General features: G+C 39.8%; 2 protein-coding genes and 1 pseudogene across 3 annotated transcripts in view; 1 reads left to right on the plus strand and 2 right to left on the minus strand.

Moving 5' to 3' along the window:
* The window catches only part of POLR3G (RNA polymerase III subunit G), a 42,275-nt gene extending 39,936 nt beyond the window's left edge, over nt 1-2,339 (minus strand). For both annotated transcript variants that reach the window (XM_025992913.2, XM_025992912.2), the window contains exon 1: nt 2,188-2,339. The gene's annotated coding sequence lies outside the window, so the exon portion shown is untranslated. The remainder of the gene's footprint in view (nt 1-2,187) is intronic.
* Nucleotides 2,340-2,406: 67 nt separating this feature from the next.
* Nucleotides 2,407-22,552, plus strand: MBLAC2 (metallo-beta-lactamase domain containing 2). The gene is made up of 2 exons (XM_025992914.2): nt 2,407-3,167; nt 19,290-22,552. Exons 1-2 carry the CDS (start codon nt 2,714-2,716, stop codon nt 19,673-19,675), a joined length of 840 nt encoding a protein of 279 aa, XP_025848699.1. The 5' UTR covers nt 2,407-2,713; the 3' UTR covers nt 19,676-22,552.
* LOC140595437 (glycerophosphocholine phosphodiesterase GPCPD1 pseudogene) lies at nt 13,492-16,585 on the minus strand (annotated as a pseudogene).
* Nucleotides 22,553-24,045: the final 1,493 nt, after the last annotated feature.

Genomic DNA, 24,045 nt, shown 5'->3' on the forward strand with positions numbered 1-24,045 from the left:
GGTCACAGTATCTTTCCTGATGAATGACACCTCAATTGCCCTAATCAGAATCCGATAGTCACACTGACCTCCTCGATCCCCTCATCAATAGAAGAACTGTTAGCTGTATCTCTCTTACATGTTGCCTGTCCTTCCTTCACCTGCTTTTGTTCAGGCCTTTATCAGCTCTCACCTGGATCTCTAACACAGAACAAATATATTCCCATGGTCAGACTCCCCCTTTCAATCTACTCTTCAATCATCTTTCTAGAACATGAACCTTGATGTGTCATTCTCCTTAACTAACAAAGCTCTGAGTCTGAATTTCTGCCTCTGGCCCCCTGCACACCATACTCTACATACTCTCAACTCTGCTACACCAGCTCTTGCATGTAGCATTCCTTCTGTCTGGAATGCCTTCCTCTCATATCCACCTGAGCAAGTGCCAGCATCATTTAAGATGCTGTGCCAACGATACTTTTCTGTGACCATTTTCTCCACCCAACATGGAGGTGGGTCTCTCCTTCCCTGTTTCCCAAGTACTACACTGCTTTTATTATCCTTTTTGAAATCATGCTGTAATTGTCAGGTCTTGTCTGTTTTCCCAGTAAGCTTTTCCCATAAGCTCTCCCATTATCCATTTAACAAGTATTTATTAAGCACCCTCTGCATCAGACCATCTTCTACATACTGGGAAAACAAAGCTTCTGCTCTCATGGAGCTCATAGTCTAGCACAGGAAATGGAAAGGCCACACTGAGAACTAAGAAGGGACAGCCAGCCAGGGGGAAGTGTCATACAAGCAGAAGAATCTGTAAATATGAAGGAAGACTTTTTCACATTTTCATGCTCTACCACTAACCAGAGCCTGGCAAAAGTCCAATAAATACTGGGCACATTATTGCTGAGCTCACTGCCTAGAAAGGATACCCCTCCATTTCTCCTGCAATGGTTCCCCCCTCTTTCTAAAGGAAAAATACCCAAATTACAGAAAGCTCTGTACTTCCCCATTGAGAGCATCCTAATAAACATTGGTGTTTTAAGTCCTGCTCAAATACCACCCTTCAACAATCCTTTCCGTTTGTATCCTTATAGCATCTAGTTTTTACTTCCTCTGTGGTATAGATCCCATATTGCTTTACATTGCAAATATTTGCGCATAGATATTATCTTCCCTCAAATTCTTGAGAATCCAGATCACAACTTTTTTTTTTTTTTTTTTTTTTTTGCTCCCACCCAGTTCATCTAGTTCAGGACTTTGCATGTAAGGATAGCCCTGCACAGAGTGACTGCAGAGATTCTAACTAGATTAGGAAAATATTCAGAAAAGCTGCATCTTTAGGAGTGTAGGGGAAGACAGTACATCTCTCCTATGAAGGCTTATTAGTAGCTGCCACAATAAGGGTTTTCCTAATTATTTTGTATGATGCTATCTCATGGGTATCTTTAATTTTTTTCCGGGCTGAGGAGGGAGGTTAGTCAACTTCTCAAGGGAAATTTTGAAGCCTAACTCGGTGTTTCAGTAGCTGAAAGGTAGCTGGTTGGGGACAGGGATTTGGTGTTCAGAGTGGGGGTGATTTCTGAGGCTGGCTGGGCCACGCCCAGACATTATGCACGTTTCCTGGTCTCACGAGGTGCGACTGCCTCCACCTTTACTTAGTCGAGCCTAACAACTTCCTTTGCACTCTTTCAAGAGTGAACAAACTAACCAAAAAAAAAAAAAAAGAAAAAGAAAGAAAAAGAAAAAATGGAGGCTAGGGGGGAGGAATACAGAATCTCATTAATCTCTTTTTTTTTTTTTTGGAAGATCAGAAAAATGTTATGAACAAATCCTGTCCCCACGACACAAGGCAAAGTGCCAAGAGTTAAGGCGGCGGACCGGGTGGTGAGTCCTCAGGCAGCAAGTCTGCGGCAGGGACTCGTGCCTGAGCCACGACCTCGGAGCCACCAGATTGGGGGGGGCGGGGAATCTAGCATCAGTGAGGGAGCCTAAATCCCCTTCTAAGTAACTCGCTGCAAGCAGTCCCGGGAAGGGGAAAGGGCGGTTTTCTAAGACTTTGAAGACATTACAGGAGAAGGAAAGGTAAAGCCATCCCCCGACGCCCCTCAACCCAGAACCGCTGGAGGGGCTCGCCAGCCCGGACCTCCGCCGCCTCCTCCCCGCGCCCTCTCCATCTCCTCTCAAGCCCTCAAGGGCTCCCCCCGTTACCTGCTCACTAAGCCCCGAGCCTGGGGCAACCGGGTGCAGCCGAGGCGCCGGGCGGCAGGGAAGGGGTGCGAGCCCGGCGCGGGCGCCCGGAGGCCGGAGCCACCTCGGGAGCAGCGCGCCCCGCCCTCCACGCGGCCGCCTGGCCCGGCTCCGGCCCCGCCCCCGCCCCGCCGGCCCCGCCCCCCGCGCTGGCCCCGCCCACTGTGCGAGAGGCTTTTTAGCCCCTGGCAGGCGCCGTACCCGCCCCGCCGGCCTCGCCTGACTCTTTCGGCGCCGGCGGGGGGAGCTTCGCGGCGCGCGGTGGGCGGGAGCACCTGGCGCCTGCCCCGCAGTCAGGCCGCCCCGGGTGAGGACGCGGCCTCCGGTCGCCTCCGCTCTGCGGCAGGGCCCCCGCGTTAGCGCTGCAAGCGGCCCCGGGTGCGGGCGGGCGCTGCGGGCCGCGTCTCTGCGCCTCCCCCCGGGCTGCGGCCGACCGCCCCGCGCCGCCGCAGCGCCTGGCGCCCGCACGGCCGCACCCCTGCCCAGCATGTCCGCGCTCGAGTGGTACGCCCACAAGTCCCTGGGCGACGGCATCTTCTGGATCCAGGAGCGCTTCTACGAGTCCGGCAACCGCGCCAACATCTGGCTGGTGCGCGGTTCCGAGCAAGACGTGGTGATCGACACGGGCCTGGGGCTGCGCAGCCTCCCAGAGTACCTGTACTCCGCCGGCCTCCTGCAGGACCTCGGGGCCGGGGGGGACGCGGCGGGCCGGCCCCTGCTGGCCGTGGCCACCCACGTGCACTTCGACCACTCCGGGGGCCTCTACCAGTTCGACCGGGTGGCGGTGCATCACGCCGAGGCCGAGGCGCTGGCTCGCGGGGACAACTTTGAGACGGTGACCTGGCTGTCTGACAGCGAGGTGGTGCGAGCGCCCAGCCCCGGCTGGAGGGCCAGGCAGTTCCGGGTGCAGGCGGTGCAGCCCAGCCTCGTCCTGCAAGACGGTAAAGGGCCCTCGGGCGCGCGCTTGCTCAGGGCGGGAGGGATGCGTGCTGCAGGCCTAGGCTGGGAGGGATGCGTGCTGCAGGCCTAGGCTGGGAGGGATGCGTGCTGCAGGCCTAGGCTGGGAGGGATGCGTGCTGCAGGCCTAGGCTGGGAGGGATGCGTGCTGCAGGCCTAGGCTGGGAGGGATGCGTGCTGCAGGCCTAGGCTGGGAGGGATGCGTGCTGCAGGCCTAGGCTGGGAGGGATGCGTGCTGCAGCCCTAAGCTGGGAGGGATCCGTGCTGCAGCCCTAAGCTGGGAGGGATCCGTGCTGCAGGCCAGGAGGGATGCATGCTGCAGCCCTAGGCTGGGAGGGATGCATGCTGCAGCCCTAAACTGGGAGGGATGCTTTGCTGCAGCCCTAGGCCGGGACGGATGCATGCTGCAGCCCTAGGCTGGCTCCTTGTCACATCGCGGAAACCCCGCCACTGTCGACCCCCCAGCCAGTTTCTTCCGTCGGGTATACTGGTAACCTCACAGGGGCTTGCGACTAGGGAGGTCCCATTCTTTTCTCCGAACACCGGTCTGGTTTCCAGGAGCTTTTTCTAGCGAAAAGACTTTTAAGAAATGACTCTTGATAGAGTTCACGACATGCTCTGTGCTTTCGAGAACGGCCGACTTCACCCGCTACGTCGGTGGTCGCCGCTGGGCATGAGCAATGCCCACCTGTAGGTTCAGAAAGCCCTTGGAGAGCAGCGGTTCAGTCTGCTCGTACAGCCTCGTCTTCCACATGGGTTTCTGTCCTTGATGTCGCCGCATTAGAGAAAAGCTTGATAGCGAGCATAAAAAAGCAGAATGTGTGATTCTTACAGGATGACGATATATGGTCTGGTTTCGAGCAAGGCCTGAGAAAAATCAATAAGGAGGTTATTTCCGGTGATAGTGAAGTATGTGGTCTGATGCATGGAGAGCCTTGGGCCTTGGGCTCTGTAATAAAAGACGAGATGCGGATCGGAGAGAAACTAATGGGATAAAATGTAAGAGTAGGGCCCCAGCCCTCTCAATCCCAAGCAGGCACTTACAATTGAGGTAATTAGCCACAAGAGCAATATTTGTATATTAATTTCCTTCTTTTCTTTTTTAGAATGCTTTGTTGATTTCATTTTATCTTCACAGCACGTTTGAAGCGAGGTGGCTGATCGCTAATTAAATGGCTTGCGAGGGCAGCCCCGGTGGCCCAGTGGTTTAGTTCTGCCTTCGGCCCAGGGCCTGACCCTGGAGACCAGGGATCGAGTCCCCCGTCGGGCTCCCTGCATGGGGCCTGCTTCTCTCTCTGCCTCTCTCTCATGAATAAATAAAATCTTCAAAAAAAAAAAAAAGATTTTAAATAAATAAATAGGCTTGCCGAGAGTCCACAGAGCATGATAGTGACAAAAGCTAGGATTTGAATGAACCAAGGTGCAATGGATCAAAGCATGTATATCATAAATACTACCCCATAAACATATTATGGTAATTCTGAGTAGGATGTGAAACCCCCTTCTCACATTTTTATCTTGAAACCATTTTATTTATTTTTTTAAAGATTTTATTTATTTATTCATGAGAGACACAGAGAGAGAGGCAGAGACACAGGCAGAGGGAGAAGCAGGCTCCATGCAGGGAGCCTGACGTGGGACTTGATGGACGTGGGACTTGATCTGGGGACTCCAGGATCACACCCTGGGCGGAAGGCTGCCAAACTGCTGAGCCACCCAGGGATCCCCTCTTGAAACCATTTTAATTACCAATTTTATTAAAACGTTCCTCCAAGAGGTAGAAAAATCCTGTTGCTGCAGCACAATAAGGCTACTTTATGACTGACCAATATGACAAATAATGAAATATCTTTACAAAAATCAGTTTATTGTATAAATAAGATCTTGATCACTGGAAATATAAAAAAAAAAATAGAAAGCAAGATTCTCTCCCTCACACCACCCAAAAAGTCTTTTCATTAATATATTATATCTAAAGATTAAAAAAAAAAAGACTGGTTATGTGAGAGTCATTATCTGACAATTTGAGAGGAAAGAAAAGTACATTCACAGTATTTCTTGTATTTCTTGATAAAATTGATACTTTTTAGAGATAGGATTTTCATGCACTTGATAGTTATTCAAAGTAAATTAATTATAGCACTGAGACCAAAAAAAAGTTTGCATTAGTATTTAATATATATTAACTGGTCTGAATGAATACATTATTTCTGATTTGTTTACTTTTGCTCTTGTGCCAGCAATAGGAAATCAATTGTGAAAGAATGTTTGTTTTTTTTTTAAAGATTTTATTTATTTATTCATGATAAATAGAGAAATACACAGAGAGAGAGAGGCAGAGACACAGGCAGAGGGAGAAGCAGGCTCCATGCTTGGACTGATGTGGGACTTGATCCCACAACTCCAGGATCATGCCCTGAGCCAAAGGCAGAGGTTCAACCACTGAGCCACCCAGCCATCCCAATTGTGAAAGAATTTTAAGAATTACTACTTTATAGATGAAGAGTCCAACCAGGCCTGAATATCCCGCCTAGGTCATCCCGCCTTGGTCTCAAACTAGCCAGTTTGAGAGCTGGAACTAGAACCCAGGTTTCCTAAATTCCAGTTGATGGTGGTAGCATTATAGCATTTTGGAACTGCAAGGAGGCCTGGCAAGCTACTTGTGTGGTGCTTTACACCTCTGCAGGTGTGGGGAAAAAAAGCTTAATATTTACCAAACACCTAAAGTTGAAAATAGTGTGTTAAAATTAAAAGTTGTTTTTCATTAGAAGCAGAATGCCTCACCTCTCAAGTAGTATCTAATTTTCTCTTTTTCAGGAATATTAATTTCCTTTCTCTTCTGAATGGTGTGGTCTGCTAAAACTTGCTGTTATCATAATCCAAATGCCTTGAAGGAGATATAAAATATTTATATGAAAAACTCATACATAGTTACACACACACACATGAACAGCACACACCCAAACAACATAAAGTCATTGCTTTAGTTACAGCATAAGGAGGCTGAAGTCATTAGTTTATTACATTACAGTTAATGACTTGATGTTCACCTGTCATAAGGCAGCATAAATCTAGGCACTGTATAATAACCCAAAAGCTGACTTTGGGTTATGAGAGACAAGGAGAGATCATCATCCAGTATATCATCTTTGATGGAAAAACAACTCCCCCTACTAATAGTGAAATAGTGTCCTCCTATAAGAAGATAGATAAACCTTAGGTAAATAGAGCACCTTCTTCTTCACTGGGCACACATCTTTTTGTCTGTTTTTCACAATATTCAAGTGATATGAATTGTAGACATTTGGTCCCCTATTATATATGTTTGAACAATTTGCCCTGAGTCACCAAGATAATTACACAGTTATGACAGGTGGACTTAAATCATTTGGGGAGGTTAAAAACAAAAAATCGATTCCAGAAAGGTAGCAGATTGAAAAACACATCTATCTTGACTCCATCCCAAACCTAAGACTAGAATAAAGGGACCATTGTTTGTCTGTTTAACTATAAATCTCTATTGAATTATTTTGGACGCTGGAGAGTAAATGTGATGACTGAGTCAGCAGTTTTATCTCCTGACAGTGAGGGGAAATCAAGAGCCAATCCAGTTTGTACTGCAGGAACCTTAAAAGACCCAGGAAATAGCAGTAGCTGGTACCTTAGTGGAGGCAAAGGAACGAATACTAAAATAAGTAGAATTAGTTGAAAACCATTTAAGAAACTGTTAAAACTCTGGAATGCCCATTTGGTTAGTGTGTTCTCTGGGGAGAGTAAAGCAGAAGGAGTTTCTTGATTGAAGGATGCTGAGTACCTTTGAGCTCAGAATTCAGTATGGAAAACAGGTGAGAGAGAGAGAGAGAATGTTTCCTACTAGTTTTCAAGAAGGATGAAAGCCAGATCTTTACTCCCTAAGTAGCAAATTGGAAGAATCTTATCTGGCAAATGTATTCAGCCCTGGAGGAAAAACTAAGATGCTGATCCTTAAGTCAGTCTTTGGCTTGATGTCTCTACAGTGAAGCCTTGGTCAACTAGTCCCAATGCATGTGTTTTAAGCAGCCTTTTCATGCCCATTCTTAAACAGGCAACCAAGCATTATGAAAAATCTGAGAAAATCATCTAACATGAGATCAAATACTGAAATACACAGCATTAAGCTAGTGAGAGGGGAAGACTATCATTAGTAGCATCAGGGGATAACAGAAGCTACTGCATTCAAGATATCCAAGAGAGGGCAGCCCAGGTGGCTCAGTGGTTTAGCACCACCTTCAGCCCAGGGCCTGATCTTGGAGACCAGGGATTGAGTCCCACATCAGGCTCCCTGCATGGAACCTGCTTCTCCCACTGCCTGTGTCTCTGCCTCTCTCTTTCTCTCTCTCTCTAATGAATAAATAAATAAATCTTAAAAACAAGATATCCAAGAGATAATACGATGCTTTATTTTTTTTTAAAGATTTTATTTATTCATAGAGACAGAGAGAGAGGGGCAGAGACACAGGCAGAGGGAGAAGCAGACTCCTTAAAGGAAGCCTGACGTGGGACTCGATCCAGGGTCTCCAAAATCACACCCCAGGCTGCAGACGGCGCTAAACCGCTGCGCCACTGGGCCTGCCCAATAGGAAGCTTTAAAAATAAGCAACAGAACAGTATGTGCACACACACAACACACACACACACACACACACAAGAGCTCTTGGAATTTAAAACGACAGAAGTTTCTTTTTTTTTTTTTTTTTAAGATTTATTTATTTCAGAGAGAGAATACTTGTGACAGAGGGAGGGGCAGAGGGTGAGGGAGAGAGAGAGAAGCAGAAATTGCCCGCTGCCTGATGTGGGGCTCAACATGAGGGTTGATCTCGTGATCCTTAGATGATAATCTGAGCTGAAATCAATAGTCAGTTGCTTAACTGACTGAACCACCCAGATGCTCCTAAAATGGCAGAAGTTTCTTAGAAGAAGAACTGGAAGATAAAGTTGAAAACCTTAAAAAGAAAGAGCAGATAGGCAAAATGATGACTAGGAGATAAGCAGTAGAGGACCAGTTTGGAAAATTCAACATTGGAATAAAAGAAGCACAAGTGGAATAGAGAAAGTGGGGGAAAAGAAAGCATAACAGATTATTCATGAAAATATCCCATAATTAAGAGACATAAATTTTCAGATTGAGAGAGCCCACAGAGTGTCTAGCATGAATGAAAACACACCCAACCAAAGGCATATTATTGTAAAATTGCAGAATACTGGAATCAAACTTCCAGGAATTTTAATTTAAAAAGTCATTTATACAGGGGCACCTGAGTGGCTCTGTCGGTTAAATGTCCAACTCTTCGTTTCAGCTTAGGTCATGATTTCAGGATCCTGGGATCAAGCCTTGTGTAAGGCTCCGTGCTCAGTGGGGAGTCTGCTTGAGATTCTATCTTGTCTCTGTCACCACCTCCCACACATACTTCTCTCTCTCTCTCTCTCTCTCTCTCTCTCTCTCAAATAAATCTTAAAAGTCATCTGCACAGATCATAATGGCTTTGGAGCTAAAGAAGGAAAACTATGCCTTATTTGAATACAATTTATTTCCAGCTTAGAATTCTGCATCCATTTCACTAACAGTCATATACTCAAAAAGATTGTTTCCCACATGCTGTTGCTTAGAAAGTTACTACTATATAATATTATTTTGGGCAGCCCAGGTGGCTCAGCGGTTTAAGTGCCTGCCTTCAGCCCAGGGCGTGATCCTGGAATCCTGGGATAAAGTCCCACGTCGGGCTCCCTGCATGGAGCCTGCTTCTTCCTCTGCCTGTGTCTCTGCCTCTCTCTCTTTATGTGTGTCTATCATGAATAAATAAATAAAATCTTTAAAGAATAATAATAATTTTATCTTAGTTACTCCCTTCAAAATAAGGAAGTAAAGCAAGAGGGAGACATGAAATACAGGAAACAAGAGATTTAATACAAGAGATAGTTGGAAGGAAGCATCAGGATAATGGCAAAGATGATACTCTGAACAATGATACTCTGCCAGACATAAAGACCTCCACTTTGGAGCTGTTAAATCATTACTCTTTTGCAGGGTGAGAGGATGAGAAATACATAGTTCCAAGAGATGAAGAGTAAAAGAGCTAAAAATTCATGTATTTCGTAGTGGAAGTCAATATCATCTAAAATTTAAAAACCAAGAAATGGTAATACATGAATGAAATCAGTACAGTGTATCTAATTGGTAAATCAAGAAATGAAATATAAAAATTATTTAGAGATGGGTATATCCAGTAGAGGCAGCTACCAGAAGAAAAGTTGTTAAAAAGTGGTGGATACTTGGAGCAGGATTGGAGACAGAATGGAGCAAATAACTTTTTCTTATATTTTAAGCCCTTCTAGGATATCTTAATTGAAATATGTACATATATTTCTTTGATTAAAAATGAAGTAAAAGGTTAGGGAATACCAAGATGGGAAAGGGTATTTGAGAAGCCTAGAGAAGTTTAGTATGGCTGCAATCTGATACAACTGGGTCAGGGTGAGGGCTTGGAAAGATATTGTTCATGAATGTGTATTATATATTTATATATGGTATTTATATATATAAATACATTTCATAGGCAATTCTGATTCTTGTAAGAGCAGTCATGATGAAATTATATATGTGAGCATTATAAGCACATGGGAGGCATTTATAAAGCCACAGGGTAATGGCAGATCTGATATTTAGCCATTATGACCTTATCAACTGCTTACAATTGGTATCCATTTTGATAGGTGGGCACTTATGACTACCTTGCTAAATATCTTGAATATCACCTGGAAAGATCAGTAAGATTCCAATTAGCTACAGCTGTTTTTTGGGAGGGTTTCCCTCACTCCCCTCCTTTCTATACACTTACGAAAAAATCAATCTCCAACAACTCTATTATATTACACCAACTTAGCTATAATTTCTTTACCTTACTTGCCAACTATACATAAATGACAGTGGTTTGTGATTCCCCAGAGGCCCTTTAAATATAGAGCAACTATCTTGTAAAGGATTCTGGCCCCTTATGACTAGAATGCAGAAAAAGTTGAGTGTCTGAATCCATCTTAACATAATTACTGCGATTCAAGAAAATTCTAGAACAATCCCTGTTCTCACTCCTGGCCCCGCTGAACTGTTTTGTCACTATGGTGTTTTGTTTGTTTCTTTGTTTTTTTCTGAAAAGTTTCTACAAATTCAGTCATATGATCTTTTGTGTCTGTCTTCTTTCATGTGGAATTATGTTTTGGAGATTTGTCCGTGTTGTACCTTTTAATAATTCATTCCTTTCTCTTGCTCAGAAATAATCCATTTATGGATATAACATATTTTATCTACTCACCTGTTGAAGGAAATTTGAATCTTTCATTTATTTGAGAGAGAGAGAGAGGACTTGTGTGCATGTATGAGTACGGTGGTGGGGCAAAGGGAGAGAAAAAATCTTAAGAGGCTTCATGCCTCTTGAGCCAAAATCAATAGCTGGATGCTTAACTGCTGAGACACCCAGGCACCCTTGGTTTCAGGCTGTTATTAATAAAGCTGCCATGAACATCTGCATGTAAGTCTTGTGTGGATGCATGTTTTCATTTCCCTTGGTAGATACCTAAGAATGGAATTCCTGGATCTTATGGTAAGTGGACGTTAATTTTTTAAGAAAGTTCCTGTTTGTCAATGTAGTTATACCATTTTACATTCCCAAATGCATCCCAAACTGGATGAGTTTCTCCACATCTCTCCACATCTTTGTCAACACTTGATTTTGTCAGTCTGTTTTTATGTTAGCCAGTCTAGTGAGCAAGTAGTGATATTTCATTGTGGTTTAATTTGCATCTCCCTAATAACTAATTAATTTGAGCATATTTTCAGGTACTTATTCGCTATTCAAATATCTTCCTTGTTAAAAGGTCTATTAAAATCTCTTCTTTTAAAAAATTTTTATCTTTTGGGCAGTCCGGGTGGCTCAGCAATTTAGTGCCACGTTGGGTCCAGGGCCTGATCCTGGAGATCCAGGATTGAGTCCCACGTCAGGCTCCCTGCATGGAGCCTGCTTCTCCCTCTGCCTGTGTCTCTGCCTCTCTCTCTCTCTCTCATGAATACATAAAATCTTTTTAAAAATAAAAATAAAAAATAAAAAAAATTATCTTTGTTTTATTCTTGAGTTATAAATATTCTTTACGTATTTGGAATTCAAGTCCTTTATTAGACGTATGTTTTGCAAATATTTTCTCCCAATGTATACCTTGCTTTTTTTCTTTTTTTTTTTTTTTTAAGATTTTATTTATTTATTCATGAGAGACACAGAGAGAGGCAGAGACACAGACAGAGGGAGAAGCAGGCTTCTCACAGGAAGCCCAATGCGGGACTCCATCCCTGGACCCCAGATTCACCCCCTCAGTGAAGGCAGACTTTAGCTGCTCAGCTACCCAGGCATCTTGCCTTTTGGCTTTCTTAATGGTATATTTTTAAGCAAGAATGTTTATAACTTGGATGAGTTTAATTAGTCATTTTTCTTTATGCTTTATTTGTGTCATATCTAGCAGCTATGTCTAGCCCAAGATCACAAAGATTTTCTATTTTTTTATTTGCATTTTTTATATACCTTTTAAATTGAGATTTCCAATTTCTGCAAAAAAGGTCAAGATTTTGATTGAGATTGTATTAAACCTATAGATCTATACTTATGATTACAGTAGCCCCTAGCCATATGAGACTTACCTAAATACAAATTTGAGGTACTTAGGATTGATTAAAATTAAAATTCTAGTGCATTTGCCTTATTTCAAGTACCATTAGCCAGAGGCTAGTGGCTACCCTATTGGACAGTGTTGATACAGAATATTTCAGTAATCTCTATAGTGCAGCTATAGGAAAAATCAAATCTAAATACCATCTTAGCAATTTTGAGGCTTCCAGTTAAATGACATGGCATCCCTCTCCTTTTATTTAGGTCTTTAATTTCTCTTAATAGTGTTTTTATACTTTTTATACTTTTTCAGTGTATAGATATAAAAGACATCTTTTATTAAATCTTTTATTAAATTTTCCTCCCTAAGTATTTTATTCTTTTTGATGCTGTTGTGAATGAAATGGCTTTTAAATTCATTTTTTGATTGTTCATTGGTAATATACAGAAATACAATTGATTTTTGTATCTTATACCCCGTGACATTGTTAAATTTCTTCTTCAATCACTTTAGGTAATTTGTCTCTAAGAATCTAATTAATTAATTAATTAATTAATTTGTTTATTTTTATTGGAGTTCGGTTTGCCAACATATAGCATAACACCCAGTGCTCATCCCGTCCAGTGCCCCCCTCAGTGCCTGTCACCCAGTCACCCCATTCCCCCGCCCACTTCCCCTTCTGCTACCCCTTGTTCGTTTCCCAGAGTTAGGAGTCTCTCATGTTCTGTCTCCCTTTCTGATATTTCCCACTCATTTTCTCTCCTTTCCCCTTTATTCCCTTTCACTATTTTTTATATTCCCTGTATGAATAAACCATATAATGTTTGTCCTTCTCCGATTGACTCGCTTCACTCAGCATAACACCCTCCAGTTCCATCCACATCGAAGCAAATGGTGGGTATTCATAGTTTCTGATGGCTGAGTAATATTCCATTGTATACATAGACCACATCTTCTCTATTCATTCATCTGTCAATAGACACCGAGGTTCCTTCCACAGTTTGGCTATTGTGGACATTGCTGCTATGAACATTGGGGTGCAGGTGTCCTGCCAAGATTTCCTGCATCTGAATCTTTGGGGTAAATCCCCAGCAGTGCAATTGCTGGGTCGTAGGGCAGCTCTATTTTTAACTCTTTGAGGAACCTCCATACAGTTTTCCAGAGTGGCTGAACCAGTTCACATTCCCAAAAACAGTGCAAGAGGGTTCCCCTTTCTCCACATCCTCTCCAACATTTGTTGTTTCCTGTCTTGTTAGTTATTCACCATTCTCGAATCTATTTTAACTAAGTTGTCAAATTTGTTGACTTAAAGATATTCATAACATTCTCATATACTCCCTTTAATTTCCTTAGTGTAATAGTGATACCCTTTCTTTCATTCCTAATTTTTGAACTTTGTGTTTTCTCTAATTTTTTTCATTCAGTTACTTTGTACTTAATTTGCTCCTTTTCCTAACTTCTTAAGATTGAAACTTTAGTTAGAAACTCTGATTTTAAACAGTTAACCCTTTATAAATAAGCATTGAAAGCAATAAATTTTTCTCTAAGCACTGTGTTAGCTGCATCCCATAAATTTGGATACATTTTATTTTTATTTTCATTCAATTCAAGAGATTTTCTTTTTTTTTTTTTTTTTGAGAATTCAGGACATTTATTTTTCTGCGTGGAGATTTAACTACTGTACAACACACACACACACACACACAACACAAAACAAACTCACAAAGCAATGGTGTGTAATAGGTAGTGAGAGACACTTAAAATAAGCATATTGAAAATACCTACAAACAGGCTTTTTTTTTAGGCAACAAAATATTTTCAGTCCTTGACACCTTCTCACACTCACCTAGCACCACAGATGCAAGGACTTCCAGTAAACGTATACAATCTCATGCTTAAAACCTAAAGCATGCACTGAATAGAATTTATACATTATGATCTATTAAGTATGCAGTACATACTTCTAATATTTTATACATTAAATTACCCTGCAGCATTTTGAAATTTAACATTTATGCAAAACAACTTTTGAAAGACTTATGAAACAATTTTTCAAGGATTACCTCCAGGCTGTTTACACAGGCATTGGTTTGGTTAAGAGGGAGAATGGCAGCAGCCTCAAGGTTCATACTGAATGAAAATGGTGTCTGTGCATGTCAATCCATGTAAAAAATACATATATACATAGATGGCACAAAGATTTGTGCAGTTGGAATCACCAGTGCAAATGCATGCATTTGAGGTACTTATTTTTTCCGTGGTCAGGTATAATTATGCACAGTCATGTTCCTCAAGTGCTAAATATTTCAGACCTGATCAAATGAAAGTTGTTAAGAACTGTAAATATATTTATATAGTTAATTTCAAAGCACTATGCTTTTACTGAACATTTAACATTATATGTTTATATATTTAGTTTAATATGCTTGCCAACCAATAAATTTTTTCATTGTAAAGAGACTGACTGGTAATTATACCTGGCCAAGTGATTTAAATAGCATACTTGAAATTCTAGCAAGAATTGTAGTGAAAGAGTAAAATACTTCATTATTGCTTCATTGGACTGAGCTAGAAGGCATAGATAAACAATGCTCAATGATGACAAGTGAATACCCAGAACATCAGTGCATGCCCCAAAATGGCCTCTGCCCAATAAAAACTAAGCACTCTCCATGTTATCGATGCCATTAGCATCCACGTGGATGTCAGGCTCCCCACACAAAGATGAGGGAACAAAGCGGCTAACAGTAGGACACAAACAGCTCTTAAGCTATGGCAATTCTTGCTTCATGCGTTCCAACTGCTCCACTTGGAATATATTTGGCTGTTCAGGCATCCAATCATATATCCTATCGTAAATTAGACCATTAACTCCAAGTTCCTTCAGTTTCTTTCTGTTTTCCGGATCGTTGGTATCATCACCCCAGCAAAATATGACTAGTCCCTTAGCTTTTGCCTCCTGGATATAGGATGGGTTTCTGAGGAGGTCTTCAGTGTGTGCATTTATCCCCAGTAGGTTTTCAAATTGTGCAAAGCTCATTGCAGTGGGGGTTGTCCGAGATCTGAGGTCCATGAGTTCAGGGTAAATATCAGATTTTCCTTGAGTCAAAAATAATATGGGGTACTTGTTCTGCTTCTGCCAAACCATTGTGCAAATATCTGCATCAAATGAAGAAAACACTATTCTCCTCTTCCCAGAATTTTCTAAGACAGTTTTTAAAATTATATCCAAAAATAGATTCATGTCAAAATATGTTGATAAATTACCATCCCATATTCCATCCCTTTGTTGGCAGATCCATTTTATCTCTATGTTAAACCCTACATCTTCTGGCAAAGACTCTAAAACCATTTTAAGAGAAGGAAATGGCTGATTTTCAGAAAAAGAATTTTCTTCCTCAATCACAGATTCTTTCAGATCTTTAGATTTTAGGGCAGTCACATGAGCAAGCTTTAACAACTGGAGTTGGTCAAATGTTAATTCCTTTACTGGAATTTCAAATAATTCAACTGGATCAGCATCAAATTTCTTTTTCATTGTCAAACAACAGGTGAGATCATGATACACCACAGGCACAAAATCTTTTGAAAGATGTACATCAAATTCTACAAAGGCTGCACCATGACTAGCAGCATTTCTTAAAGAAGCAATAGTATTTTCTTGAACTTTAGCAAGCTGAGCAGTTGTAGAATTCCCTGCACCTCGATGTCCAACATCCAATGGTGTTCTTGGCTTCCAATACTTGGAAAATGAAGACTTCATGTCACAATTGTATCCTGGTAATGGCTTAATAATTATATAGTCAACTCTCACTTTGCCTATTGTTTTTCTGGAATTTCTGCTCATGATGGGAAGAGTGAGAATTCCAGCGCTCTTCCCACTCTCAGCAATGGTGGATGATAAGAGGCATGCTGTCGCTACATGTCCAGGAAGGGCATCACCCTGAACTACATGTTCACTGAGATCTTCCTCAAAAAAATCAAATATTAATTCCAGGTTATCTGGTTCCATTGTCTGTATGCTGTACTCTGTCCAACGATCGGGTTGTAAGCCATACCCACACTCTGGCTGTGAATGCCTGCATTTGAACTCATTGTCGCTTATTAAGGATATCTCTAGGCTGTTGGACATTTTGTGAAGAAAGGTGGGAGACACCCTATCATCGTCATCCTCTTCCAAGCCCTCTAGTGTCAGCTTTACTCCAAATCTAGATTTTTTTAATTTCTTCTTTGTTATTGAGACAGGAGGTTTTTCAGAATAATGCAAACGCAATCTTATTTCAGTCTGACATGTCAACCATCCAGAATCCAAAGTTTCAACACCATTGTGGATTCCAAATTGTCCATCGTCAATAATAATTTCACTTTCTAAAGGGGTTATTGATCGTGGTTGTAGATGAGTCTCCCACTTGTGAACTATGACTTGGCATGGACCACCGATAGTCTTTGGTTCTAAAAAGCACCCTTTGAAGTAGCGATACTGAACTGATACTCCTCTAGTGAGTACAATGGTTGCTTTCCATAACATGCTTTCACCTGCCTCATTTTCTGGAAGAAGAGCCACAGCATTCTGAGGACTCCAGTTTCCCAAAGCATCACAGCTTCCACATATGGCAAAAACTTCTCCTGGTAAAAGAGTTCCTCTTATTTCAAAGGTAACCTGAGAAGGTGTCATTCTGATGGATTTATTTTAGAATGTTGAGCTGCCGGGCCGCGGGGGAGGAGCGGGCACCCGCCGTCAGCGCCTCGCCAGCGCTCCCCCAGGCAGCCCGCGGTGGCGCCGAGCGGCAGCTCAAGAGATTTTCTAATCTCCTTTGGGATTTCATCCTTGATCCATAAGTTATATAGAATCGTGATGCTTTGTGCATATCTGGATATTTCCCATATTTATGTTTGTTACTAATTTCTCATTTGAGTATGTTGTAGTTAAACAACATATTTTTATGATTTTAGTCCTTTCATATTTTCTGAGACTTGCTTGATGGCCTCACTGTATACCCCAGTGAATATTCCATGTGCAGTAAAAAGAATATATGCTCTTTTAAGAAAAAGAATTTTTTTTTAAAGTTTTGTTTTTGTTTTTCTAATATACTGCCAATTTAAAAGGTGCCATATTTGACAACAGTCTTGCTCTTTTTTTTATTTTTATTTTTTAATTTATTTATGATAGTCACAGAGAGAGAGAGAGAGGCAGAGACACAGGCAGAGGGAGAAGCAGGCTCCATGCACCGGGAGCCCGACGTGGGATTCGATCCCGGGTCTCCAGGATCGCGCCCTGGGCCAAAGGCAGGCGCCAAACCGCTGCGCCACCCAGGGATCCCTAAGAAAAAGAATTTTATATATGTTACTTAGGTCAAGTTGGTTGATAGTGTTGTTCATGTTTTCTGTAGTCTTACTATTTATCTACTTATTTATTTTACAAATTATTTAGAGAGGAATATTTAAATCTCTAAGGATAATTGTTAAACTGTTTATTCTTTTTTTTTTAAGATTTTATTTATTTATTCATGAGAAACACACACACACACACACAGAGGCAGAGACACAGGCAGAGGGAGAAGCAGGCTCCATACAGGGAGCCTGATGTGGGACTCAATCCCAGGACTCCAGGATCACGCCCTGGGCTGAAGGCAAGCGCTAAACCACTGAGCCACCCAGAGATCCTCTATTCTTTTGGGGTTTTTTTATTTTTTTGTTTTTTCCCCCCTATTCTTTTGTTAAAGATATTTATTTGAGAGAGCATGTGTGAGCAGGCTCATAGGGGAGGGGCAGAGGGAAGGGAGAGAGTCCTAAACTGACTCCACACTAAGCTGTCATGGGGCTCGATCTCATGACCCTGAGATCCTGACCTTAGCCAAAATCAAGAGTCAGAGGATTAAATGACTAGGCTACCCAGGTACTCTTGAACTGTTTATTCTTATTTCAGTTCTATCAGTTTTTGCTTTGTGAATTTTAGTCTCTACTTTAGGTACAACACATTCATAATGTTTTAGTGTGTTGACAATGTATATCCTAATAAAATATACCTCTTTACTAATAGCCCTTATTTTGTCTAATATTAAAATAGCCACTCTGGATCTCTTATTAATCTTTATGTGGTATAACTTTTTCAACCTCTTTTTGTCTTTGACCTTATAGGTCCTCTCTTACAGACTGCATATGTATCTTGCTTTTTATTACTATTTTTTCAAGATGTTATTCATTTATTTGAGAGGGAGAGAGACAGTGCACACATGTGTATGGCGGGGGGGGGGGGGGGGGAGAGGGTAGGTTCCCCGCTAAGCAGAGAGCCAGATAGGGGGCTCAATCCCAGGATTCTGAGATCATGACCTGAATGGAATTCAGACACTTACTCAATGAGCCATCTAGGCGCCCCATGTCTTGCTTTTTAAATCTATTTTGATAATCTCTGCCTTTGACTGGAATGTTTATCTCATTAACATTTAATGTAATTATTGATCTAGTTGAATGTAAGTGTGCCATTTTGTTATTTGTTTTCTATGCCTTATTTCTTATCTATCCCTCTTTTCCTCTTTCATTGTTTTTTAGGTTTAACAAATTCTGATTTTTACACTGTTTTGATTCCTCTATTAACTTTTTAAAAAAGATTTTATTTATTTATTCATGAGAGACACAGAGAGAGGCAGAGATATAGACAGGGGAGAAGTAGGCTCCCCGCAAGGAGCCCAATGTGGGACTTGATCCCGGACCCCGGGATTACACCCTGAGCCGAAGGCAGATGCTCAACCACTGAGCCACCCAGGCATCCCCCCTATTAACTTTTTAACTATATGTCTTTGATTTTTTTTTCTGCGTGTATATATATTTGCACTAAAGATAACCATATGGAATTTTAAGATTATGATGATTTACTTAAATTAGTACTGATTTAAATCCAGTGAAACAGCAATTTTGCACTCATACCTCAAAGAGCAGCATTCATGAATTGTGTCGTCAAGACACTGGTACCATGGATTTCCTGAAAAATTAGTTTTGTGGTCAAATAAGTTTGAGAAATGGTACAATCATATCTCTCTTCTGTATACCTACAATGTAGATTAGCATATTAAAAAGTTGTCAGAAGCCTTGCAGGAAAAAAAAAAGCTGCTTCATTTTCCTTGAAGGAAAGGTTTCCAAAACACTTTTGACTAAAGAATCTTCCCTTTTTTTATGTATCCTAACAACCTGCAGAAATAGTGTTTCACATAACTCACTTGACAAACACTAGTCAAGCAAACAATAGAAATGAAATATGGGCAACTTATTTTTACATCATTAAGAAATACTGTATTTTTGAAATAAAATTAAGTGTCATCCTTCCCACAACCTCTTTGAAACCATCTAATGTTCTTTTATTCTTTAAGTGATTGAAGCAAGTATACAACGTGTTTATCTGTAAAATCTGTTTCCATTTGTAGGGGATGTGATCAACCTTGGTGACAGACAGCTCACTGTTATGCACATGCCTGGTCACTCCAGGGGCAGTATTTGCTTACATGACAAAGACCGAAAGATTCTCTTCAGTGGAGACGTCGTGTATGATGGATCACTGATTGACTGGCTCCCGTACAGCAGGATAAGTGACTATGTTGGAACCTGTGAACGTCTGATAGAATTAGTGGACAGAGGTCTGGTAGAGAAGGTGCTTCCTGGGCACTTCAATACCTTTGGTGCTGAAAGGCTTTTTCGATTGGCTTCTAACTATATTTCAAAAGCTGGGATATGTCACAAAGTTTCTACTTTTGCCATGCGATCTCTGGCGAGTTTAGCCTTACGTGTAACAAATTCTAGGACCTCACCCTAGTATCTATACTGATGACCTATTGTGATGAATTCTGTAAATTAATCAAATTCATTTTGTGCTGTTTAAAATGATTAATAGCATTTCAAGAAGTGCTTTATTAGAGAAAAAAAAGATTGAGAATGAGTAAGCCAAAAGTTCTTTGTTTAAATTTTTTCCTTTCTTCCAAATAAGAAATCACTTAAATAAGCTTATAATTTGCCAAGCTCTTGTCTTGTAATATTTGTCATCTTGTAATATTCCAGAAATGACACAGAAATATATGTGAAAGCAAAGAGGCATTTTGCAGTAACAGAGAAAACTGTCCTTGCCTCCCATTTGTCTTATTTTATTTCCTACGTGACCTAGAGAAAGAGGCATAAAATTTTATGTTTATACTCCAAACTTGGTATTTTGAGTATATTCTTTAAAGATAAAGGTTCTTGAGTTTAAAATACATTAGGACTTAATACAAACATATAAATTAATAGTTAGAATGACAGCTAAAATAATCCATTGTTATGGCACAGAGTTTTTATGCTTCATTTATTTATTCTTAATGTAATTATGGTGTGTATTATATGTTGTATAATTTTACTTACAGAGTACAATGAATTTTGTTTTATTGCAAAGCTTTAAATATAAATTGCAGAGTGCTTCAGTAAAAAGCTACTATATAGCGTTGTTTGTTATGTGAGTGTAATATTTTCAATCATAAAAATGAAATTCAAATGTCTGTAATCTAATTACAAATTGTCAGATTTCTCAAAAGGACACTGTCAGGCAAATTTGAAAATATACACATTGAAAATAATTTTTTATTATATCCTATTTTAATATTAACAGCTATTATAAACAAAATTTTTCTTGTTAAATAGCAGCTTCAGTATATGTATCATATTTTATAGTATCAGAAAACTATAGAGATCTACGACATCCTGATATAAATCATTCTTTTACTTACCATAACATACATGTGTACCACAGAAGGCTTTTCAGATGAATTGCAAAATATACATTAGATATTGACTTAGATTAATTGCCTTTTTTATCCTGATTCACAACACCTATTCCTGTTCAGTATTCTTTGTCTTGAATAAAAAGTCTACATTTATAAAGTTATAAGAAAGGTTAGCCCACTATTTAGTAAAATATTTTAGTTTGGTGCTCTTTATAATTTATTAAAAAGCCTTTTGGAATATTTCATAAAGGTTTTTTAAACAGGTTTTTCACTGCCTTTTTTATTATTGACATGTTCAAACCCAAACTGAGATAGCTTTGGAAACCAGATTTTTTAGTCTTAAGAAGGTTTAGGAAATTTTTATTTCTGAAAAATTAGGAAATGTTCCCACCCTCTACCCACCCAGGTTCTTTAGTCTTTTATTCATTCAACACACACACACACACACCATATGCATATACACAGTCACATAAATACATACATGCACAGTATTGTGCTAAACACTGTGGAAGTTTAAAAAGTCAAAGAGACTACATCTTAGCTGGAAGTAGAAAGTAAACAAAACATGACTAATATTATATGCAGGTTGAAGCTAATACAAATTACAGAATAGTTTCAGGGACATAAATGGAGGGATTTGGTGAAGAAAAGATTCCTGAGGGAGGGGTTTTTCAGTCAGATTTGGAAAGATGATTTGTTGGGTAGTCAGGGTAGGGGACAAGAAGAGACAAGAACAGGGATGGAAGCATTGCTGTCTGAAGTAGGCTATTCCTTGTGACAATTTAAATTTAATTTTCAGGAATCTTAGATCATCCAAACACCAAGTATTTAGCATGAGAAAGGTGGGTTTGTGATTGTATATATGAGTCAAGCTGTACTGCCACCTGCCACCAAATGAGCATTCTCATTCAAGGCAGTAGGTCTGTTTCAATTGGTAGTTAAACATCAAGAATATAGATTTGGTTCAGGGCAACTACAATCACTTAATGAGCCTTAAATATAGCCATTATTTTTATATCAGTAGCACAAAAGAAAACCAAAAGTCCTTAACCATTAACCATTTTATCATACTTTAGGACTTTTAAAAAAATCAGGGTATAGTAGGCACTAAGTTTTATTGAGAAATATTTAAACCTGATGAAGGCTTTCTTTATTTCTTGAAAGTACAATTTTTCAAAACATGGTTAATTTTATTTTTAAATTTCCAACTTTTTTTCAGTTTTTCAAGTTGGACAAAAACATAAGACTGATATTTTGCTTTTGTTTCAGTATGAATAGATTGGGGAAAGGATCTATCATTCATTTAGTGCCCATGCTATGCATTTTAAAATATGCATTATTTGGTTTAATCCTGGCCCCGTGCCAAGAAGTAATTGACCAGCCTCACACAACATAACTTTGAACAAAGCTGGTAATTGAACACAGGTCTATATGCCTCCCAAACTGTGCTCTTTCTCTTGTACCTGCACAATAACATAAAATTGGCAAAGTGTATTTTTACTTTTCCAGATGCCACATGTGCCAAGAATAAATCAAGTGATGTTAAGCATAATAATAGCATATTTTAAAAGAAGCTTTAAAAAAATATATTTTCACCCTGACAGTGACCCGTGTTATAATTTATGGTTTTGGAACTAAGAGTATGTAAGTATAATTCAAAGTTGTCAAAATGTAAGACATTTAGAAATAATTTTTATTTATATTGTTAATAACTTAATCTTTGGAAATTCATTTTCCTTACTTGGTGTTTGCTTTTAACTAAGAAGTCTAAAAAAAACAAAAACCTTGTGTGTTATCCTGATATAGTTGAATAAATGACTATGTGTAGTTCTTATATGAATAGTAATATAATTGTGACATGCAAAAATTGTCTTATAATTTTCAGATACGCATAAGTAAACATTTGTGTGATAAATATTAAAGTGGACGTTTTATTTCAATCTCTAGTTGGTATTTTTTTCTAATATTAGCAAATTCCCATTTAATTTCTAACAAGGATATTTCTTAGGTGAAGTGCAGTTTTGAAAATGTGTAATAAATAAGATATCAACTCTGTGGACAAGAATAGGGAATCCAGAAACTGAAAATGCCCATATAAACTTTTTCACATTTTTTAAAATTTAAATTCAATTTGCTAACTAACATGTAGTATACACCCAGTACTCATCCCATCAAGTGTCCCCCCTCAGTGCCTGTTACCTAGTTACCCCATCCCCCAACCACCTCCCCGGTATTTTAAATCAATGGATAAAAGATAAACTAGTATGTATCCCAATTGTTACTGTGGGAAAAAAGGCCCTCGACAACATAAAAATGAATTCCAAATGGAATAAAGACCTAAATTTGAAAAATGGAACCACATGTATATTAAAAGAAAATTTGAATCGTGATAAGACATTAGGATAAGGAAGATCTTTATATAGAAACAAAAAGCAGGATTATATCAAAGTTTAAAATGTCCTAGAATGCAGATGCCATAAAGTGAAAAAGATAAATTAGAAGAAAATAATCACAAATTGTGTAACAGCAAAAAATTTTTTTTTAAAAAGCTATAAGGAATGCCTACAAATCAATAAGAAAAAGGTCAATTACTATAAGGGAAGAAAGACCCTTCTATCCTCAGGTTCTATGGCTGGGCCCAAGGATTAAACTATAAAAAGACAAATTAATGAGAGCAAAGCATATAAGTTTTATTGGATTTTAATATTTTTACATATATGTAAAAGGCTTATATATATAAGAAATGAAAAAACCCAAAGAAGTGGATAGGATTGAGAGTTTGCATATCATTTAAACAAAGAACAATAAACTGTAGAGACTGATGAGACAGGAAAAGGGGGTTTGGGCTAGGGTTGGTAAACTGTGGAAAAATGATTAGGAAATAGACGAGGGAAAATAATGAAAGACAAGGGTTATTCTAGAAGGTTTGTTGATATAGATTAATCTTGGTGTCAGCTCCCTGTCTCCAGTGATAAGAATGTTCTCTTGTTCCCAATACCAGGGAGGGCACCTTTCTCATGGGAAATTGTATGCCCCATTTTAGAGAGAGAGGGAAAAGTCAGAGGGACCTTCCTATATCTGCCTTTTCCACTTGCCTTCACGGTCAATCAGTATGCCAAAGTGGCATATTTGGGGATGGCATGTTCTTTTCCCCTTTACTACTACCTATTACAAAAATGGGTAAATTATATGAACAGGTTAGTCACAGAAGAGGAAACACAGGACAATAAACACAGAATTATGCGGAACCTCAGCAGTAATCAGGAAAATGCATAAGTCATCAGACAGTTCACTGTAACCAGATAAGGAAAATTTGAGGACATGAAATACTGGCAAAGGTAAGGGTAAGTGGATATTTTCATGCTGTGCTGCTCAAAGTATAAAATGCTTCCAGCCACTTGGGAAGGGGGCAGTTTTGGAGTGTGATTTGGCA

The sequence above is a fragment of the Vulpes vulpes genome, chromosome 14, assembly GCF_048418805.1.
Source record: "Vulpes vulpes isolate BD-2025 chromosome 14, VulVul3, whole genome shotgun sequence".
NCBI lineage: Eukaryota > Metazoa > Chordata > Mammalia > Carnivora > Canidae > Vulpes > Vulpes vulpes.

What these genes read in the sequence shown, in the direction of transcription:
- MBLAC2 (XM_025992914.2), top strand. Translation starts at nt 2,714, where the DNA reads ATGTCCGCGCTCGAGTGGTACGCCCACAAGTCCCTGGGCGACGGCATC. An exon ending in CAGCCTCGTCCTGCAAGACG is followed by an intron (nt 3,168 to 19,289) that starts GTAAAGGGCCCT and finishes TTCCATTTGTAG; the next exon opens with GGGATGTGATCAACCTTGGT.